General features: G+C 44.4%; 1 protein-coding gene across 4 annotated transcripts in view; it reads left to right on the top strand.

Annotated features, from left to right (window-relative positions):
- Positions 1-22458, top strand: part of Slc5a1 (solute carrier family 5 member 1) — a 160448-nt gene that overhangs the window by 84095 nt on the left and 53895 nt on the right. Inside the window, exon 1 of one of the 4 annotated variants that reach the window (XM_050141336.1) lies at positions 14174-14377. The exons of the other annotated variants lie outside the window; for them this stretch is intronic. Coding sequence (XP_049997293.1) covers positions 14243-14377 — 135 coding nt within the window. The 5' untranslated portion in view covers positions 14174-14242. Of the gene's footprint in view, positions 1-14173; positions 14378-22458 lie in introns of those variants that run through there. 4 annotated transcript variants of the gene reach the window in all.

Here is a 22458-nt window from a genome sequence, read left to right as displayed (position 1 = left end):
TACACAGTAATGAGACCCCTAAGAGGGACATACATGGATCTAATCTACACGGGAAGTAGATGAAGACAAGATCTCCTGAGTAAATTGGGAGCATGGGCATCATGAGACAGGAGCATGGGGAGGGAAGGAGAGGAGCAGAGAAAAACAGATAGCTCGATATTAACAATTAAAAATTAAAATAAAATTAAAAAAAGAAGAGGTGAAGTCGGCTAGCCAGAGCTGAGGAAAAGTCTTTGAGACTGAGGATGGGGCCAGCTCCCCAAACTGGAAAGTAAAAAAAAAAAAAAAAAAAAAAAAAAGTGGGACGGAATATCCAAGATCTGTGGGGAAACTCTAAAACCTCAGGCCGCAGAATGCTGGGTCAGAAGAGCGGGAGAAGGGAAAGGAAGAAATACATGAGAAGCACTGCCTCTCATTTTGCAGTGAACCATCACACTGCTTTCCCGCTTGCCTTGCACAAGCTTACACTCCCACAGGTAGTGGATGAGTTTGCCCCCTAGTGGACATTCTTGCTGAATGAGACGTCACTCATTTTATTGATCTTGGACATTCTGATCAGAGGAAATACTGACCAAGTAGTTTTGAATTGCATTTCCCTGATGACTAAGGATGTTGAGCGTTTCTTTAAATATTTCTCAGCCATTTGAATTTACTTTTCTTAGAATTCCATTTAGATTTGTACCACATTTTTTTTCTTGATGTCCAGTTGGTTTTTGTTTGTTTGTTTGTTTGTTTTTTGAGTTCTTTTTATATTTTGGGTATTACCCCTCTCCTGGGTATATACTTGATAAAATTATTTTCCCATTCTGTAGCCTGTTGCTTTGTCTGAATGATGGTTCCTTTGCCACAGGAGCTTTTCTGTTTCCTGAGGTCCATTTATTAATTGTCGTCCTCAGTGCCTGTGCTACCAGTGTTCTGTTCAGAGAGTCGTCTCCTGTACCAGTGACTGTCCGTCACTTTCTCTTCTACCTGATTCCGTGCATCTGACCTCGAGTTGAGGTCGGGAGTAGAGCTTTGTACAAGATGACAGGGGCAGCTCTCTCTGCATCTCCTGCATGCAGCCGTCTGTTTTGACCAGTACCATCTGTTGAAGATGCTGTCCTTTTTCCAGTGTGTATTTCTGGCTTCCTTATCAAAAACCAGGTGTCCATAGGTCTTTGGACCTTTTTCTGTGAGGCTGGTTCTATTTACTTGATCAACGTGTCTGTTTCTGTGCCAATATCATGCTGGTTTTTCATTACTGTTGCTCTTTAGTACAATCTGAGATGAGGAGTGATGATCCCTCCAGAAGTTCTTTAACATTTAAGAGTGCTTTAGCTATCCTGAGTGTTTTGTGTATCCATATGAAGCTGAACGTTGTCCTTTCAATTTCTGTGAGGAATTGTGTTGGAATTTGAAGGAAATTGTTTTGAACTTGTAGATGGCTTTTGGTAGGTTGGTCATTTCTGCTACATTAATCCTACCAATCCATGGACACGGGAAGTTAGGCACAGACTGAACCTCACATTGTAATGTTCGAGGCAATGGTTTTAGAAGTACAGAACACAGATGACTTGCTCAGAGCCAGGCAATGATCTTAGAGAAGCCACCCTCACTCTTTGGGCCTTGATTTCATGAGTGTCGAATGAGTAGGTGGACAAAGGCTCGTAGCCTTTTTCAGTGTGAAGAGCCGATTTTTGTTAGAAGTCATGTGACTCTAAAACCTGCCATTGGCTTTCTTTAGGATCGAGGGACCTGGCCGTCAAGGTCCCCAGTGACAGTAGCTTTCCACAGTCCAGAAGGCACAGCGTCTTCTGGAATCAGTGCCGTGTGGTGGCAATCGCGGTATTAGTGACAATTGTAGTTAAAGAGGCCTTTGCCCCCAGCACCACGTCCCTTTCACATGAACAGCTGACTTCAGAGTACACTTTGCACCCGAGGAGACTCTCCAGCCTCTTTTTCAAGAAGTGGAAGGCCAGAGGAACGTGACTCGGGATGAATGGGGTCAGGGTTTAACCTGGGAGAGACACATGCCTTGGGGAGTCTTCCAGGAATGACCACGAGGCCTTCATTTGTGATTGAACCGCAGCCCCATTAAAGCCCATATTGAATTGTCTTCTCTGCTCTTTCTGAACACAATCTTGACCAATTCCTTTCTTCTATCTGTATTTCTGAGGAGCCCCTTGTTCCACATACCCATGCTAACTAACTGAAGCTGGATGGCTGAACGGCAGACCCTCTTCAACCACAGAATTGCTCCAGAATCAGAGATTTTACCATTCTCCACTTTGGAGCATTTTGGGGTTCTCCATTCACTAGATGAAGCCAGTCTAGAAGGAGTGTCTCTGCACCTCAGACTTGGGTCTTTGTTTTATGTTGCTATGTATATGCCTACATGGGCATGCATTTATGACGGCTTTCAAATATTTGCTTGTATATAGTTTCGTGCTATTAACTTACAGATGAAGCTAATTCTTCGGCTCTTGGTTTCCTTACCTGTCACATGAGGGCTTTCCCTTCCTTCCTTCCTTCCTTCCTTCCTTCCTTCCTTCCTTCCTTCCTTCCTTCCTTCCTTCCTTCCTTCCTTCCTTCCTTCCTTCTTGGTTCTGGCTGTCCTGTAACTTGCTGTGTAGATCAAGGTGGCCTTGAATTCAGAAGTCCACCTGTCTCTGCCTCCCAAGTGCTGGGATTAAGGGTATGTGCCAGACTGACTGGGATTTCTCTCTCTCTCTTTCTTTCTTTCTTTCTTTCTTTCTTTCTTTCTTTCTTTCTTTCCTTCTTTCTAAAAATAGCTATGTAGTAATATTCCATTACGTAGACATACCATATATGCATATATATCTGTGTATATATACCAGTGCTTTATGGATGGACATTTATGCCATTTCATATTATTTTCAATTCAGAATAGTTCCAAAATAAATAAATTTAAATATAGATTATTTTGCCCTTTTATTTGCTTATATGTTATGTTATATATTTGTAACATAAATTTTTAGAAATAAATTGTTAGATCAATGGGTCATGCACAATTATTTCATTAGAAGTAGTTTTAGGCTCACACTTAAATTGGAATAGAAAGTACAGAGCGTTCCTATAAAACTCTGATTCAGACACACACCCAGCACCACACTCTGGATCGGAACTCGTCCAGATAACCTCATTATTAACCAAAGTCCATAGTTTATACTAGGGTTCACGATCTGTGAATTATGATAATATATCTATTAGTACATATCTATTCTTATAGTATCATACAGTCTAATTTCACCTTTCTAAACACCCAATGTCCCTTCCTCTCTGCTGCAAACTATCAGCAAGTGCAGACCTTCTTGTGGACTTCAGAGCTTTGTTTTGTCCCCCGGTGTCACACAAATACAACTTTCCAGATTGACTTTTCCCACTTAGTAATATGCATTAACATTAATTAATTAAAAATTTGAGACAAGGTTTTTCTGTATAGGCCTGACTGGTTTGTAGCTTGCTATGTAGACCAGGCCAGCCTTGAACTCTCAGAGACCCTCTTGCCTCTGTCTTCTGAGTGGAGTGCTGTGATTATAAGCAAGTACCACCATGCCAGGTGGTGATGGTCCACACCTTTAATCCCAGCACTTGGGAGGCAGAGGCAGGAGAATCTCTGTGAGTTCAATGCCAGCCTGGTCTACAGAGTGATTCCAGGACAGCCAGGGCTGCTATACAGAGAAACCCTGTTGCAAAAAACAAAATCCAAACAATACAATAGTCTCTGATGCATGTGGGTATCAGGTTAATTGTAGCCTCATGAAAAGAGTTTGGCAATGTTCCCTCTGTTTCTATTGTGTGGAATAATTTGAGGAGTATTGATATTAGTTCTTCTTTGAAAGTCTTGTAGAATTCTAAGCTGAAACCATCTGGTCCTGGGCTTTTTTTGGTTGGAAGACTTTTGATGACTGTTTCTACTTCTTTCTTTTTTAAAAAATATTATTTTAGTATTTATTTTTATTATTTATTTATTTATTAAAAATTTCCACCTCCTCAATTCCTCCCATTTCCCTCCTACTCCCCCCCCCTTTCCCTCCCCCCCCCCTTTCCAGTTCTAAGAGAAGTCCAAGGCCCTCCCCCTCCATCCAGGTCTAGGAAGGTGTGCATCCAAACAGACTAGGCTCCCAAAAAGTCAGCACATGCAGTAGAATCAAAACCTGGTGTCATTATCATTGGCTTCTCAGTCTGCCCTCATTGTCAAACACATTCAGAGACTCCAGTTTGATCACATGCTCGCTCAGTCCCAGTCCAGCTGGCCTTGGTGAGCTCCCATTAGATCAGTCCCACCATCTCCGTGGGTGGACGCACCCCTCGTGGTCCTGACTTCCTTGCTCATGTTCTCCCTCCTTCTGCTCTTCATCTGGACCTTGGGAGCTCAGTCCAGTGCTCCAATGTGGGTCTCTGTCTCTATCACCATCCATTGCCAGATGAAGGTTCTGTCTGGATGGAATTCCTCAGCACAAGAACAGGGACTCCTGGAAGTCCAAGGATCCTGCAGACAAAAGGGCGAACTTGGGGGAGGGGCAGGGTCCTGTGGAACAAAGAAGCCCCTTCAGTTGGAGCTGGAGGTGCCCTGCACTCCCTTCCGGGACCTTCCGGCTGGGTGTGACTGTTTCTATTTCTTCAGCAGTTAGAGGTCTGTTTAGTTTGCTTATCTGGTCTTGATTTAATTTTGGTAAGTGATATTTATCCAGAAAGTTGTCCATTTCTTTTAAGTTTTCCAATTTTGTGGAGTACAAGTTTTCAAAATATGACCTGATGATCCTCTCTATTTCTTCCATGTCTGTTGTTATGTCCCCATTTTCATTGCTTATTTTGTTAATTTGGATATTCTTTCTCTGCCTTTTGGTTAGTTTGGATAACGGTTTGTCTATTTTGTTGATTTTCTTGAAGAACCAACTCTTTGTCTCATTGATTCTTTGTATTGTTTTCCGTGTTTCTATTTCATTGATTTCAGCTCTCAATTTGATTGTTTCCTGCTGTCTAGTTCTCTTAAGTGAGTTTGTTTCTTTTTGTTCTAAAGTGTTCAAATGTTCTGTTAATTCACTAGTGTGGGATTTTTCCAGCTTCTTTATGTAGGCGTTTAGTGCTATGAACTTTCCTCTTAACACTGCTTTCATTGTGTCCCATAAATTTGGATATATTGTGTAGTCATTTTCATTGAATTTTAGGAAGTCTTTAATTTCTCCCTTTATTTCTTCCTTGACCCATTGATGCTTCAAGTGAGCATTGTTTAGTTTCCATGAGTTTGTGGGCTTTCTGGAATTAGTATTCTTGTTGACTTCTAGTTTTAAACCATGGTGCATTGGGTTAATCCAAATTTTTTGTATTTGTTGAAGTTTGTTTTGTTACCGAGTTTGTAGTCAATTTTTGAGAAGGTTCCATGAGGTGCTAAGGAAAAGGTATATTCTTTTCTGTTTGGATGGAATATTCTATAGATGTCTGTTAAGTCCATTTGAGTTATAACATCTGTTAGGTCCCTTATTTCTCTGTTCATTTTTTGTCTGACTGACCTGTCCAATGGTGAGAGGGGAATGTTGAAGTCTCCCACTATTAGTGTGTGAGATTTAATGTATGATTTAAGCTTTAGAAGTGTTTCTTTTACATATGAGGGTGCCCTTGTATTTGGGGCATAGGTGTTCAGTATTGAGATTTTTCTCTTGATGGATTTTTCCTGTGACTAATATGTATTGACCTTTTTATCTCTTTTGATTGATTTCAGATTGAAGTCTATTTTGTTAGATATTAGGATAGCTAAACCTGCTTGTTTCTTAGTTCCATTTGATTGGTATATTTTGCCCAACCCTTTATTCTGAGATGATGTTTGTCTTTGAGGTTGAGATGTGTTTCTTGTATGCAGAAGAAGGATGGATTCTGTTTTTGTATCCAATCTGTTAGCCTGTGTGTTACAAGGGAGCGAAGCCCTTTGTTTGTCCCAGCCTCCCTGCTAGCTTACACCCAAAATAATCACACAGAAACTGTATTCATTAAATACTGCTTGGCCCATTAGCTCTAGTTTCTTATTGGCTAATTCTCACATCTTAATTTAACCTATTTCTATTAATCTGTGTATTGCCATGAGACTGTGGCTTACTGGCAAGATTCTTACCAGTGTCCCTCTCAGGCAGAAGATCCATGGCATCTCCCATTCTGCCCTTCTTCCCAGCATTCAGTTCTGTCTTCTCTGCCTACCTAAGTTCTGCCCTATCAGGCCCAAAGCAGCTTCTTTATTCATTAACCAATGAAAGCAACACATGAACAGAAGAACCTCCTACACCACCTGTGCCTTTTTATAGGTGAGTTGAATCCATTTACACTAAGGGAATTTAATGACCAGTGATTGCTATCACCTGTTAATTTAGTTTTCATTGTTAGTAATGTTAATTTGTGCATTTTCCCCTTCTTTGGGATTTGCTGCCTCTGAGACCACCAATTGTCTGTGTTTTTGTTGGTGTAATCAACTTCCTTGGGTTGAAATTTTCCTTCTAGTATTTTGTGTAGCACTGGGTTTGTGGCTAGGTATTGATGAAATCTAATTTTGTCATGGAATATCTTGTTTTGTCCTTCTATGGTGATTGAAAGTTTGCTGGGTATAGCAGTCTGAGCTGGCATCCATTGTCTCTTAATGTCTGCATAACACTTGACCACGACCTTCTGGCTTTCATTGTCTCCAATGAGAAGTCAGGTGTAATTCTGATAGGTTTACCTTTATATGTTACTTGACTTTTTCCCTTTGCAACTCTTAATATTCTTTCTTTACTCTGTATGTTTAGTTTTGATTATTATGTGGCAGGAGGACTTTTTTTTGAATCCAGTCTACTTGTCGTTCTTCTTGTATATTCATACTTCTTGTATATTCATAGGCATATCTTTCTTTTGGTTGGAAAAGTTTTCTTCTATGATTTTGTTAAATATATTTTCTGTGCTTTTGAGTTGCACTTCTCCTTCTTCTAAACCTATTCTTCTTAGATTTGGCCTTTTCATGGTTTCCCATATTTCCTGGATATTTTGGGTTAAGTTTTTGTTAGATTTAATGTTTTCTTTAACTGATGAGTCTATTTCCTCTATTGTATCTTCAGTGCTTGAGATTCTCTATTCCATCTATTGTATTCTGCTGTTCATGCTTATGTTTGTGGTTCCTGATTGTTTTCTCATGATTTCTTTTTCTATAATTCCCTTGGCTTGTGTTTTTTTATTGTCTCTATTTCAATTTTCAAGTCTTGAATAGTTTCTTTTATATGTTTGATTGCTTTTTCTTGGTTTTCTTTAAGGGATTTGCTGATGTCTTCCAATTTTTTGTTTGTCATTTCCTCCATTTCTTTGAGGGAATTTCTCATTTTCTCTTTAAGAGTTTCAAACACTCTTCTGAAGTTATTTTTTAGGTCATTTTCTTCTGCTTCATTTTTATTTGGTTGTTCAAGTCTTGCTGTTGTAGGGTCTTTAGGCTTTACTGGTGTTGTGTTGCTCTTTGTGGTGTAGCGTGTGATCTTACCTTTTCTACTCATCTTTTCCTCTAATAGGTGTGGTTGGGGCTGTCTGAGATCCTGTTGATTAATCATCTAGGTGCCGGTGAATGGAAAGCTCAGATGGTTGTTCCTCGTGGTACAGTCAGTGCCACAGTTCTAGTTACCCCATTGATTACTCCGTGTTCCTGGAGATAGCTCAGTGTTCCTAGGGGCTTTGCTCTGCTCCCTTGGAGTTTGCTGTTTCAGGCCTACTTTGGCCTATGTTACCAGCTTTGACTTGTTTCTGTAAATCCTGGTCTGAATCCCCTCCTGCGGAGGTCCCTGGCTTGGAACTGGTCCTGCAAAGGTCTCTGGCTCTGGTCTACTGCCTTGAAGTTCCCAGGTTCAGGTGCACCCAGAACCGCAGAGGACCTGGCTCAGGTTTACACCCTCAGAGGTCCCAGATTCACACTTAGATCCCCAGAGGTTTCAGGGTCCTGCCTATTCCTTTTGATGTCCCAGACCAATGCCTGGATCCACAGAGGTCCTGGCTAAGGCCTATTCCCTCTGAGGTCCCAGACTCATGCCTGGCCCCGCAGAGATCTCTGGTTCCTGCCTATTCTGTCAGAGGTCCCAGGTTCATGCCCGGATTGGCAGAGGTCCTGGCTTAGGTATAATTCTTGGAGGCTCTAGCCAGACCCACAGGGGTCCTGGCTTAGGTCTACTAACTTGATGGTCCTAGATTCATGTCCACACCCTCAGAGGTCTCTCCTGATGCATGTGGACACTGTCACAGTTAAAAAAAAAATAGGGAGCAGCTTTCCTCACTCTCAATTCAGAGGCTTTCATTTTTCTGTTCATTGTCTTTTATTCATCTCTCCATCCATTGACCCACCACCATCATCCATATCCATCACTATAGCCATCTACCCTGCCATCTCTTATCTGTCCATCTATTATCTACTGTTTACATGTCCAGTCACACCTCTGTTCATTTACTTAGCCATTCTGCTCTCTTTTTCCTCTTTAGGTGGTGAGGACTGAGCCCAGTACCTCACACATACTGTGTCCTCTACCGCTGTCCCTGTGACTAATCTATATATATAAAGATTAGAATGCTTATGTAGTCATGCTCATAGCAGAGGCAATCACAACACGTCAAAACATGGACAACTAACCGTGTGTCCGTAAATGAAGGAAGGGATAAACAAAATGTGGTCTAGACATCCAAAAAACGTCATCCAGCCTCAAAAAGGAAGAATGTCCTGACAGATATTGCAACGTGTTAAGTAAAACAAACCAAACATAAAGCAACACATTCTGTCTGTTTAGAAGAGGCTTCCAGAGCAGTCGAATCCACGCAGTCAGAAGCAGGATGGTGGTGCCAGGGGCAGCCAAGGAGGATGGAGGCGGGGGGGGGGGGGGGGGGGGGGGGGAAGAGTTAAAAGTTTTGGGGGGGCGGGGGGGGGGGGGGGGGGGGGGGGGGGGGTTGGGGTTGGGGTTGGGGGATGGGGGCGGGGGGGGGGGGGGCGGGGCAGTGTATCACTTTAATATTGTTGTCACGATGGCAGCTGCATGGAGTTGCAGGGAGTTTCAAAATATTTACCGAGATGAGTAAGTCTGTGTTAGTTCACGGCCACAACTGGCGTGAGTCAATAAGAGAGAGGACTGTGCACTTGGACTTGGTGTGCTGCTGATCAGGAAGGAGCGGTTTCCCCAAGTGATAGTGCTGGTGAGGAAGGGAGGGGCTGCAGATGAGTGAAACCACATTCAGTATCAAACGTGGTTGACCCAGAACGCTAGCCAAAGGAGAAAACATCGGCCCAATGGAAATCCAGGAACTTGAGCCACAGGGAATTCTGGGTCCTCAAGGTAAAGAGGACTGTCCCCAGGAAAATGTAGAAAAAGCTGTGCCCAGGAAAATGTAGAAAAAGCAAGGGTAGCCGGGCGGTGGTAGTGCATGCCTTTAATCCCAGCACTTGGGAAGCGGAGGCAGGCAGATCTCTGTTAGTTCGAGACCAGCCTGGTCTACAAGAGCTAGTTCCAGGACAGGCTCCAAAAACCACAGAGAAACCCTGTCTCGAAAAACCAAAGGAAAAAAAGAAGAAGAAGAAGAAGAAGAAGAAGAAGAAGAAGAAGAAGAAGAAGAAGAAGAAGAAGAAGAAGAAGAAAGAAAGAAAGAAAGAAAGAAAGAAAGAAAGAAAGAAAGAGAGAAAGAAAAGAAAAAGCAAGGGTATAGAGAGCTGAATCAGCCTCAGGGTTGAGGTAGAGTCTGCGTTGTAAAAAGAAAAGCCTGGGGTACGTGGTGATGAGGGTAGCACACTACAAACCCGGCGATGCGATTGAAGCCTACGTCTAAACATTGTTCAGATGCCAAATCTTACGCTACCTTTATTTCCAGTGAAAGGAGAGCTGTAATAAGATTTATAGAGTTATTAAATATTTGTTGAATATTAAGAGCTGTCAAGGCCTTGTGTATTTAACACTGGAGACAGAGGAGAGTAAGCAAGGCAAAGCCTGCCCAGCAGAGCTGCCCTTTGCACAGAGAAAGGCAGTAAACCAAGAAACGGAAGCTCACCTTTTGTGTGAGTACCGTGAGGTGGATTGTTTGAGTGTGTGCAGTCAGAATAGGTGGTGGTTCTTTTATTTTTAAATGGTTCATGATGTAAAATGTTGCTTTTATCATCCATAGTATATAAGCATTTATATTTTTTTAAAGATTTATTTATTTTTGCTTTCTGTATACAGGTGTTTCGTCTGCACGCACGTGTGTGCACCATGTGAATGCCTGGTGTCTGCAGAAGTCAGAAGAGGGCGTCAGGCCCCTGTGACTGGAGCTGAGATGGTTGTGAACAGCCATGTGGGTGCTGGACTCACACAGGTCCTCTGGAAGAGCAGGCAATGCTCTTTACCACGGGGCCGTCTCTCCAGCCCCAGGGGAGGTTCTTAACTTACTTTGCCAGTCTGAGAATCTGACCAAGGTCACGGACCCTTTATCCCTGACCACCATGTGCATGTGATTTTAGGGACTACATAGATTTCTGAAGCCCACCTCTGAGGGGATATGGATGAAGGTTAGGGACCTGCCTTTATTGGTTTCCTATAGCTTTATGGATTACAGCATGCTTTACATATTGCAGAAGATCCTCTGTGATCCACTGCCTGCCCATGTCTCCAGTTGTTATGTCCAGTCATGCAGACCACAGGTACTTCCGGTCCTGGAACACGCCTTCTGTGCTCTCACACCGCCCTCCAGCCATGCTGCTGTAGGGACGCCTGCTGACTCTTGCTGGTTGTCCCTTTTGCTATTGTCACTGCCTTCTTCAAAGGGACCAAGTCAGACTTGCCTTACTTCACAGCCAGAGCATCTGTCACACTGTAACTGTTTATGTCATCTGTGTCATTTATCCACTCAGTAGTGTTTATTGAGGACCTACTATGTGTCAACCCAGTCCTGGGCACAGTGAGGGTCAGGAGACATTAGCATTATCTTTTAAAAGCTAATACATTATGAGAGATTATAGGTACTAAAATATAATTATATAAACATAAATCAAAAATTAAAACACACGTAAGAGGGATGAAAATAGGGATTTTTTGGGGGTGGGGGCAGTTTGAGACAGGATTTCTCTGTGTAACAGTCCTGGCTGTCCTTTAACTCACTCTGTAGACCAGGTTGACTTGAACCCACCAGGATCCACCTGCCTCTGCATCCCAGACGTTGGGATTAAAGGTGTGCACCACCACTGCCTGACTGAAAATAGGGGTGTCTTGGATAGCATTTAGGCTAGGGATGGAGGCAAGCGAGGAGCCCCTTGGAAGAGATTGGAAATGGGACTAGAAGTTTGCGCGAGCGGCTGGTGGAGAGGAAGGGCCCTGCACAGCGCCCAGATGCAGGGCTCACGTGCATGTTTGCCTTGGTTGACCTGAGGCAGAGCGGGCATGCCATTCACGTTTGTATTTCTAGCATCTGGCACTGAGCAGGCACGGGGAATGAATAAGGGGTTGGGAAAGGGTTTTCCATGCATGATTACTGGGATCTGCTGCTAGGTGGCGGAGAGGGTTCGTTTGATGGGGAAATGAATTCTGTTTCTTTCAGCCCAGGTGGTGTATTGAATACCTGGATGAAATGCAAGAAACACAGAGCCTGTTAAGTTGGGGGGAAATGGTCTGGGTAGGAGAGCTTTTTAAATTATCTTCAGGCAATATGCCTGCCTGTGCATTATTTATTGGGATGAAGCAAAATTCGCACAGCGTAAAACTGGATTATGGAATGAACAGTTTGGTGGTTGTTAGCATACCCAAATGTTATGTAACCCCCACCTCTAATTCCAAAACATTTTATCATTTCCAAGGGATGTCCCCCAGATACACATGCACAGGTTTTAAATTCTCTAAAAGTGGGGGCTGCTGATCTGTCCTCTCCGTGTCCCTACCGCTTAAACAATGTTTGCCTGGCGTTTGCTGAATGCACGAATAACTTCCCAACCCCACACTCACCTGGAAAGATTTTCCAGTTTCTTAGAGAGCTTTCCTTAATCATATTAATACATCTGGATGTCATTAAAACTTATTATCTTAGTATGATGTAATACATATATAATATGTAGTCACATTGGTATGTGACTTCCAGAGAACTGGACTTTCCAGGATCAGAGTGTCAATGAACACTTTTTTTTCTTCCTCTCACCTCAAATTTCTGAGTTTGCAACAAACCAAGATATTTGCCAGAAGATGGTGCCTAGAAAGACCTGTCCTGATTTAACTTGTCTTTCTCAAAATTAATGGCTCATTTCAATGTCTGAGACCTATAGAGATTGGGATCAACTACCAATGGGAGTAACGTCAGAGGGAGAGAGGGCTGCTGGCCTGGCGGTGGTCTGAATATCATCACTTATTGATGTGTCCCCGCCCCATCCCCTCTCTCCAGTGATGGTTAAAATAAATACAGGTACATCGACTGAATACCAGTTTGGTCATTTTCATCTGCAGACGCTTGGGGCAATTTACCTAACCTTACAAGTCCTAGTGCCCGTGACAGGGGAAAACAAGGATGGTCACTGTGAAAACAAAAGAACTATTTGTGCCTAGGCCATGCCCGCCTCCAGCTTTGTGAGGGCAAGAGCATTCCTGAGAGCCCCTCATCTTTGAGTCCATGAAGGTGACTGTGATGACGTCAGTCCTGTTCTTGAGCACTGCATGTATATTTCACTGTGTGTGAGATGCCTTCGATGTGTGGAATCATCTGCCTTAGACATGATTGACCCCATTTTGTAAGTGAGGAAAACAAGTGCCTGCAAAGTTAGGTAGCAAGTGCTGGGCTCCTTCTCTCGTTCAGAAGACAGAAGTTTAACTTAATATGCTTGAATGCTAGGCACTGGTGGGCTCACGGGAAGGTAAGCTAGGGATGTTGCAGATGTGTTACCCCATGCTTCATCTGCAAAGCTAGCCTGGGAATTGGTTTCTAGAAGTCCTCCCTCTGCAGGATGCTCTGGCCTGGCCTGGGCTGCAGGGCCAGCGCAGCTCTTGGCTCACTGTGTGTGATCTGAGCCCAGGCTTGTGGCTCAGACACCTGTCCAAATGTCCAGGGTTTGATGAGATCTTGGAAAGAGATTCTCTGGCATCTTCTTGTCTGTATGCTTTACTCTTTTGATTCAGGGTCTTACCATATATGTAGCCTAGTCACCAATCACAATCCCTTTGACTCTGTCTCCTGAGTGCTGGGACCAGAGATGTGTCACCACACCCAGACATCTCTCACACTTTAAAAGGGTTTCAATGCATATTACAAACTGTCCCTTGTTGTCTGAGGGGACTTGGTTCCAGGATCCCATCAATATTGAAATTCAAGTCTCTTACATACAAAGGCACAACTATAGAATCATGCACACAACCCATGTATGTCCTCTCATGTGATTTAAATCGTCTCTGGATTACATGTAGCACTGACTACCATGTGCAAGCTATGTAAACTGGTATACAATATTGTCTAGGGAATCGCAAGGAAAACAGCCAGTACAAATTCAGCACAAAAGTATTTCCATCTGTGGTGGGTTGAATCATGTAGGTGAAGACACAGGACAAGGAAATGTCTCTGGTGAGTCCCCTCTTTTTTTCTCTTCTTCTTCTCTTTTCATTGGAGCCTGCACTGCTCTGGGGCATCGCAGGCTGTGAAGTCAGGAACGGGTGAGTTTGCTGCTGGTGGCCAAGAGTTTTGTATTGAGTTTGCCCCAGCAATCTCATCCTCCTGAGAATATTCTCCAGGAAACCAAAACTTGGCTGAGTTCTCTGAAATGTCCTGCACTCATTTTTCACACGGAGAAGCCAGGCTCACAGAAACGCCAGGTCTCTTTCAGAGGCACCTGCCACAGGTGAGTCACAGAGTGTGCGCCACTGGCTCCAGGTGTTCCGGGCCCTCTGTGCAGCTCTTCCTTTTCTGCTCCACGAAGGATGTGCCAGTCCAGGTGTGGCAACTGCGCGGGGTGCCCACTGCGGGAGTACAGAGGACTTTTGTGTCAGGCGGGCACCACCCCCAGCAGGCCCCTCCCTGCTCACGAATCAGCCTTTACCTGCGGGAGGTCACTTGCCAGCAGTCTCTCCTGCATCTTTGCTGGCTCCTCTTTCAATGGGTCACAGGGGAGAGGCTTCTTGAAGGTGCAGTGAAGAGCAGCAGCGACAGGGGCCCAGCATTACTACCACGGGTCCCCTCCCTCGGGGCTGATCATTAACTCAAAGGCATTATAAGGAGTGAGCGGCCCCGGGGAGCCAGTGAGCCAGAGGGACTCCTCGCCACCGCCATGGACATTAGCACCTTGAGCCCCGCGGTCACCGCCTCAGATTCTCCCATACCGTCCTATGAGCGCATTCGCAATGCGGCTGACATCTCAGTCATTGTCATCTACTTCCTGGTGGTCATGGCTGTCGGACTGTGGGTATGTGCGGGTCCTGGGACATAGACTGAAGGGTCCAGGGCTACTGTGTGGCATGAGCGGGTGCACAGAGATGCCATGGTTTCACTGAACCACAAAAGACCAAGATTGGCTTATAGGTCTATAGAAGGGAGTGGGAATGTCCCGGAATGTTGGGGAGGAGTTCAGAGCGTTTTTGTATGTAGGAAGGTGGAGGGTCCCAAAGAAAGGTCCAGGAATACCCTGAGCTGGCTGTTTAGGGTGATTCAGAGGACCACAGAGTCTAGGGTAGAAGGTAAGGGACAGTTCTTGACTTCATTGCTCATATTCTCACTCTTCCCACTCTTCCACTGGACTTTGGGAGCTCAGCCCAGTGCTCTGCTGCGGTCTCTGCATCTGTTTCATCAGTCGATTGATGAAGGTTCTATAGTGACATTTAAGATAGTCATTAATCTGATTGCAGGGCAAGGTCAGTTCGGGCACCCTCTCCTCTATTGCTTAAGGTCTTAGCTGGGATCATCCCTGTAGATTCCTGGGAATTTCTCTAGTGCCATATTTATTGCTAACCCCATAATGGCTCCCTCAATCAAAGTATCTCTTTCCTTGCTCTCATCTCTGTCCTTCCTCCATCTCAGCTATCCCGTTCCTTCAAGTTCTCCTCCCCTCCTCGTGTCCCTCCTCTTCCCATTCTGCCCTCCCTTCTCCCCCCACCCCCTGCTCCCAGTTTTGTCAGGCAATCTTGTCTATTCCCCTTTCCATGTGGATCTATTTATGTTTTTCTTAGGGTTCACATTGTTACTTAGCTTCTCACCCACCAAAACAGTTTACCTAAACTAATTGGAGCTTACCAACTCCAGCCTGACAGAAAAGAAACCAGGAGAGGACCAAACTAGACTCTCTGAATGGGGGTGACAGGTGTATGGATGGGGCAGTCTGTGGGGCCACTTTTTGGGAACACATTCTCTTCGGATGGATACCTTATTCAGCCTAGATATAATAGGGAGGGCCTTGGACCTTCCCCAAAGCAGAGTGCCTTACCCTCTCTGAGGAGAAGATAGGGGGTGGGATGGGGAATAGGTGGAGAAATGAGAGGATGGGGGAGTGGGAACTGGGATTGGTATGTAAAATAAAAAAGTTTGTTTTCTTTTTAAAAACATAAATTAAAATTTTTAAGAAGAATTTAAGGGACAGGAAAGGGACAGCTAGGAGCTGCAGGGAGGGGCCCAGGGCAGGTGTGTACTGTCCTACCTCCAAAGAATCCAGTTTCCAATGGGAAAGAAACAATTTAGAGCCAGAGGGTGCAGCCTCTGCGTAGCAGGTGCATGAGGCAGCCTATGGCTGAGCAGTGCCCCCTCCTGGGGAAGGGTTAGCGTTGTATGGTGGGTTTCTAGAGGACCTCTGGGGTTAGCCATGAGGAAGGAATCGGTGAGCAGAGTGGCCTGGTCCTGGGGAGACGGAAGTACATGTGCCTCCTCTTGGGACTCTGGGGACACACCAAACCAGAGAAACTTGTTCTTCAAAGCCTGGAACTTGGAAAGTTCGTTTATGATGCTGGCTACCTAACAGCTAGACAGAGCATGCGAGCTTTTCAGCAACCTCTAAAGGTTGAATTTGCTGTGAAGGCCGCTATGGGCTCTTGAGTTACAAAAGGATTTTGGGCATTAGCCTTTTTATAGACATAGCTGTATCGGGGAGGAAGGAAGGGAACATGGGCTCTTTTAGTTTTGGAATTGTAGAAACCACATGTAACAGAAGGACTTCTGGGTGTCACTCCTGTGTCAGCGCCGCTGAGTCTTCATCACTACACCAGTCTTCCTACCAGAAGCAGGTGTCTAGAATACTCACCTTTAGTACTTGTTCTCATGCAGCTGAACTAGATGATGAAGAACGAACTCCCCCAGCCTCAGTTTATCCTAGTATAAAATGGGCATGTTCTCAGGATGCCTCCCCCAAATACTGTGATGTGCATCTGAGAGGTCTTTATGATTCTAGGAAATTTTTTTCAGGTGTCTTGATCCTTGCCTTGACACCAGGCCCTCAAGCATGGTGCTTGCTTTCTGCCTCTCCCCTCCAGTTAAGACTGGTAGATGTCAGAGCCAAGATGCGAGTCCGCCATTTGCTAGTTACACCGCCCCCTTTCCAGGCACTGATCATGTCGCTGCTCTTAGCCAGACTCATTTTAGCGCCCCCCCTCCAAGTCCAGTGAATGTTTACAATTTTTATGGTGTTTGCACTTTTGAAATATCTGTGAACCAGAGTCACTTGTCCTGTTAAAATGCTACTTAATGAGCTGTTAGTATTTGTCTATGTTTAATCTTCTCCTATTAGCCAGTGCTTCTGGACCTTGCTCATTTGACACGATGGATGTCTTCCAGTTAACACTCCTCTTTATCCTACTGAGGTGTTAAGGCTTGAATCAGGGATGGGCATTCTGGTCTCTGAATGGTTTCTGGGCTGCACAGAGGCACCCCAGCCCACTGTGCGCCTCGGCTTAGAAAATCACCCGCAGCTACTGTTCTCCATCTCCATCCCCATCCATGCCAACATTGCCTGTGTGGGCTCTGTATTCTTTCAGCGTTGTTCTTCACTGATTATCTTTGGGCCTTGTCCTATTTCCTGTTTGATATTTATTTCCCCTTTCTTCACTATTTCTCGTTGTTTCTTCAGGGGGGTTTATATACATCTAAATTGAACTGCTGACCTTATTCTTACTGGAAGATGCTACCAACCCAAACCAGAACTGTTAAAAACTATGATAAATGGCCAAATCTTGACCCATAGCCCACTTTTGTATGGCTCATGAACAAAAATAAATGCTACACTTTTAGAGAGTTATAAGCATAATAGAATAAGGCAGGATAAAATAACACATGGCAGAGAACCCATAAAATCTGAAGTACCCAATATCAGACCCATAGTCTTCTTTTTAAAAATTTATTATTATTATTATTATTATTAACTTATATTTTATGTATACAGGTGTGCTGCCTGCATGCATGTCTATGTACCACACATGTACAGTGTCTTATGAGTTCATAAGAGGGTGTCAGGTCACCTTGAATTGAAGTTATAGATAATTGTGAGCTGCCACGTGAGTGCTGGGAATTGAACCTTTGTCCTCTGGAAGAAATCAGTGCTTTTGACCTCTGAGTCATCTCCTCAGCCCTCAAACCCATTTTATTTTGGCCTAATCAGATGATTGCTTGTCATTAAGACCCTTGCTGTTTGAATCAGTAGGGTCATTGCTGCCTGGGTTGGAATGGCCTTTGAGTTATTAGCATCATTGACTTTTTGGGTTGGCATGGCCCCAGGGAGCCTAACCTTTGCCTTTTATTAATGAGGGTCGGAATGGGTAGCCAGAAGTCATTCAGACAAATCGGTACCAGACAACTAGAACTCAGAGCTTATGACACAAAACCAATGCTATCCTTCCTTTCTCCTCCCTCAAGACACTGCCCTTCCTGGAAACCCTCTTCTCTGTCCCTGCTCCATCACTGAGTGAGAGAGTCCAGATGCTCTCATGTCCTCCTTTCCTCACGTGCGCATGAAGATGGGCCTAAAGTTACTGAGTGCAATCCTCTCATTCTGTACTCACACATCTCTCCACTGGACATTTGAGAAAACAGTTTTCACAAGTTACCAACAGCATTCCAGTGGAAACTCTCCCCTGGGACCCAGTTTCCATCTCTGGACAGTCCTGGAAGAGAAGAAATCCTCCCAGTATCAGGTTCAAGCCACTTGTCCTCAGTTCTTATATTTCATCTGATTGTGACCTATGTAGGTTGCTCTGGACATGACTGCCCCATTTCAAGTATCAGGAAACTGTAAGCCACACCTGGATCTTCTCTCTGAGGACCCAACACCCTAGTTTCCTTCCTTCCTTCCTTTCTACCTTCCTTCTATCCTTCCTTCCTTCTTTTCTTTCCTTATTTCTTTCTTGTGCACGTGTGAGCATGTGTGTTCTCTACACAGCCCTGGCTGTCTCAGAACTCACTCTGTAGGTCAGACTGGCCGCAGACTCACAGAGATTCACTGCCTCTGCCTCTGTTTCCGAGCACAACCTACTTCCTGGCTTAATGGGGCAGACAACACCCAGCTCATGAGTGATTTGGTGGACAACTGTCAAGCATTCAGTTTCCATTAAGGGCCAATAGCAGGCCGAGAGCAGGCCGAGAGCTGACTCTCAAAGGGAGAATAGTTGTCTGCAGATTATCATAGTGCCTTTCTTCAAAATCCCAGGGGCTCTTCTGTGATTCTCACATGGGGGCTTACCAAAGGCTCCAAACAGCATCCCTATCTGCCATAGACCCCTCAAGTACTATTGGGTCTGCTGGACCATACGGTCCAAGTGGTACAGCAGCCTGCACCTGTTGAGCCATCTCCTTGTTCCAGGCTCCACTCAAAGCTCGCAATTTTCAAAGCTTGAGTAGATGGGCCAGAGCAGCACACCCAACTGAGGAATGTGCTGTCAACAGAACCTAAATAGGCCTATTAAGCATCTTGCTTCTTTCTCGGTTATGGGTGGGGCCAGGTACAATAACTTAGTCTTTCACCTTAGAAAAGGATTATCTCTACATGGCCTGTACCACTGTACTGCTGGAAATTTCATTGAGATAGAGGCCTCTTGAATTTTGGTTGGACATTCTCCATCCTCTGATGTACATATACCTTATCAATATGGATCCATTGAGCACCATGTGATAATAGAGTAGATCAATGTGATATTTTATAGAAAAGATGGATGATCAAGATCTCCCTGAACTAAGTTATGATTCAGCAGTGCTGAGGGCTGTGCAGATGGTGGAGATCCATTGGGACTGGAGACTAGTGTGAGATTTTTGGAAAGAATGTGACTGTTTCCTGCCCTTGTCCCAAGAATCAGCCTGAGACTAAATTGAAAAACAAATGGTAATGTAATTTGGTTCAGAGAGGAGATTTCAAGCCATCCCGATATCGACTCTGATGTTCCGATGTTTGTTGGCCATCGCTCTAATGCAGGTCTACATTTTAAAGGAGCAAGCAGGGCAAAAAGAAATACAACATGTGCAGTTTAAGGGAAAAGGAGCACCAGGAAATTGAATGTTGGAGCCAAGTCCTGTTCTGAAAGAGATAAGGAGAAGCTAATAAAATATGGATGCTAATAAAATATAATAAGATAAAGAAAAACAAACAAATCAGAATAGGACAGAACAACCACCAAGAAAAAGCCAAAGAAAAAGCACACAAAACGCACATGGATATAAAAGCACACAGGGATCCCCTAAAGACACAAAACTGGAAGACACAATACGTAAGCAAAGGACCTGTGGGTAGAAAAATGCCTGACATAACATTGTGAGACCAAGACTCTCCAAACTTGCCACTAAGCTCATTCCGTGTTGGCATCCACTGCTGGGCATGGCCCTGCCCTTAAGAGTGGTTTGTTTCCCCAGTGAGACTCCCTTGGAGGAAGCTAATTGTTTATTTGCAAGTGGCTATCAGCTGTAGACAGCTTCTGTGTTGGGGGTGGGGGCGTGTGTCCACTCCTCCTTTCAGCTCTAGGGCCATCTGCTGCAGACCTGTGCAGGTCGTGTGTGCTGCCTCCGGCTTGTGAGTTCCTGTGTGTGCCAGCCTTGTGTCTAGAAGGTATCAAGGGCCAGCAGAGTCCACTTCTGACTCCCTGCCAAGGCTCAGGACAGATGCCTCAGCGCAGCAAAGGACTTAGAATCCAATTCTTAGTCTAAGACGTGACTGAATGAATTCACACATTCGCTCTTAGAATCATGTGTTTTTATTTTCTCCCTGCACTCTTTGTGTTCTGCAAAGTTTCCAGTTTTTACACACACACAAAACAAAAACAGTTCTCTGGTAATCGTAAGGTTACAAACCTAGTGTTTCTCTTGGGGTCATAAGGCAGATGGGAGCTGTCCCAGGAGACTCAGTTCAGGGAGGCGTGATTAGGAAGACACCCACCGGAGCATCACTAGGAGGCAGAAAGATTGATTTAATAGCCTCTAAATTGTGAAGAGCGTTCGTACAAAATAGCACATATCTAGGATTAACTACGGGTTTGTGTCCCCGACACCCGGCTGCTACATGGCTAGCTTATGCCCCGAAATAATTACATGGAAACTGTATTCTTTTAAACACTGCTTGGCCCATTAGCTTTAGCCTTTTACTGGCTAGCTCTCACATCTTGCTTTAACCCATTTTTAATAATGTGGGTAGCCCCACGAGGTGTGGCTTACCAGGGAAGATCTTAACCTGTGGCTGTGTCAGGTGGGAGAATCATGGTGACTGCCTGACTCAGCTTCTTTCTCCCAGCATTCTGTTTTGTTTACTCTGCCTATCTAATTTTCTGTCCTATCAGGGCCAAGGCAATTTCTTTATTAATTAACCAAAGAAAGCATCAGATAGATACAAGACCCACCTCCATCACGGGTTAGTGACAGAAAATGCAAAGGGGAAATGGGTAGGTGCAGCGAGTGGATGGCTTTCTTTAGGGTTAGTGCTGAGGGTCAGCTGGGCTAGCACTTTCCCAAGTCAGCTATGGGAGAATTAGGGCACTCGATCTCAAAGGGGCTTGCACATTGCTTTATGTTTGAAGGCCCCAAATGTGGCCCTTATGAAAGACTCCTTTCCTGACTGCATGCCCTGCCAAATGGAAGATAGCTACAGGGAGCTGGCTTCTAATGTATCTCAGGGAAGGAAGCTGAGATTTAGCTGTGGGAGTCAAGGTTTTTGACTGTGTAACTAAATTCTCTCAATGGTCTCACAGAGTGGGGTAAGTCACCCAATCAGCCAAAGAACAAGGCAGGGTTTCCAGTGTCTTTGTTCTTGTGGGACAAATAGTTCTTGTTATGAAACTTTTCCCAGTATATATCCTATATATCAGAACTACATAGCTAAATGAAAGATCATCCTCCTAACCACCCACAGACAAGTCCCAGCCTGGATTTAGGGATTCACATGGGACCTCTTTGGCTAAGAACTCAATTCTATATAACCCCACTCTGGTACCATAAACTTGATTTGGTGATGAGGAATATCCAGTTGGGTCACTCTGTTATTTGGTGATTTCATTTAGAACCTTCATCTGTGTACATAATTTAGGAATCTTCTATTGCATTAGGTCTCCATATGACCCCTCCAATGGCCCTTAGCTTTAGCTGTCTCTCCCTGTATTCCCTCCATTGCCCCTTATTCCCTCCAGCTTCCTGTTTGATCCCCTCAGTCCAGTTCCCCTTTCCAGCCTCCATCCATCATTATCTCTTCAATTCCCCTTCTAGGGAGACACCTCCCTCACCCTTAGTCCCTTCCTCTCAACCTCACTTCTGCAGTTAAACAAACTCTAGCTGCTTGTTCAACAATTTAACAGCTACCATCCCCATATAAACAAATACATAGCATATTTGTCTTTCTGGGTGTGGGTTCCTTTACTCAGGATGATTTTCTTCTAGTTTGTCCATTTACCTGAGAATTTAATTTTTTTTTTAATAATGGTTGAGTAACATTCCACTGGGTAAATGTACCAACTTTTCTTATTCATTTATCTGTTGGTGGTCATCTGGGTTGTTTCCAATTCCCAGTTATTATTAATGAACAGCAATGAACATAGTTGAGTAAGTGTCTCTGTGGTAGATGACACATCCTTTGTATAGATGTCTAAGAATGGTATTGTTGGACCTTTTTTTTAAGATTTTTTTTTATTTTTCCATTCAAAAATTTACACTTCCTCCCCTCCTCCCATTCCCCTCCCACTCCCCCACTCCCCCTCCTCCCTTCTCCTCCTTGCTTGAGAGAGGGCAGGAACCCTGCCCTGTGGGAAGTCCAAGGCCCTCCCCCCTACATCCAGGCCTAGGAAGCTGTGCATCCAAATAGACTAGGGTCCTAAAAAGCCAGTACATGCAGTAAAAACAAGTCCCACTGCCTTTATCAATGGCTTCTCAGTCAGCCCCCATTTTCAGCCACAATCAGAGAGTCTGGTTTCATTACATGCTCGTTCAGTCCCAGTCCAGCTGGATTTGGTGAGCTCCCATTAGAACAGGCACACTGACTCAGTGGGTGGACCAACTCCTCGCAGTCCTGACTTCCTTTCTCGTCTTTTCCCTCCTTCTGCCCTTCAA

This window comes from Alexandromys fortis, unplaced genomic scaffold, assembly GCF_014885135.2.
Source record: "Alexandromys fortis isolate MF-2015 unplaced genomic scaffold, M_Fortis_MF-2015_v1.1 scaffold_7, whole genome shotgun sequence".
NCBI classification, from domain to species: domain Eukaryota; kingdom Metazoa; phylum Chordata; class Mammalia; order Rodentia; family Cricetidae; genus Alexandromys; species Alexandromys fortis.
The sequence above is the reverse complement of the archived record's forward strand: the minus strand, read 5'-3'. Positions and strand labels throughout refer to the sequence as shown.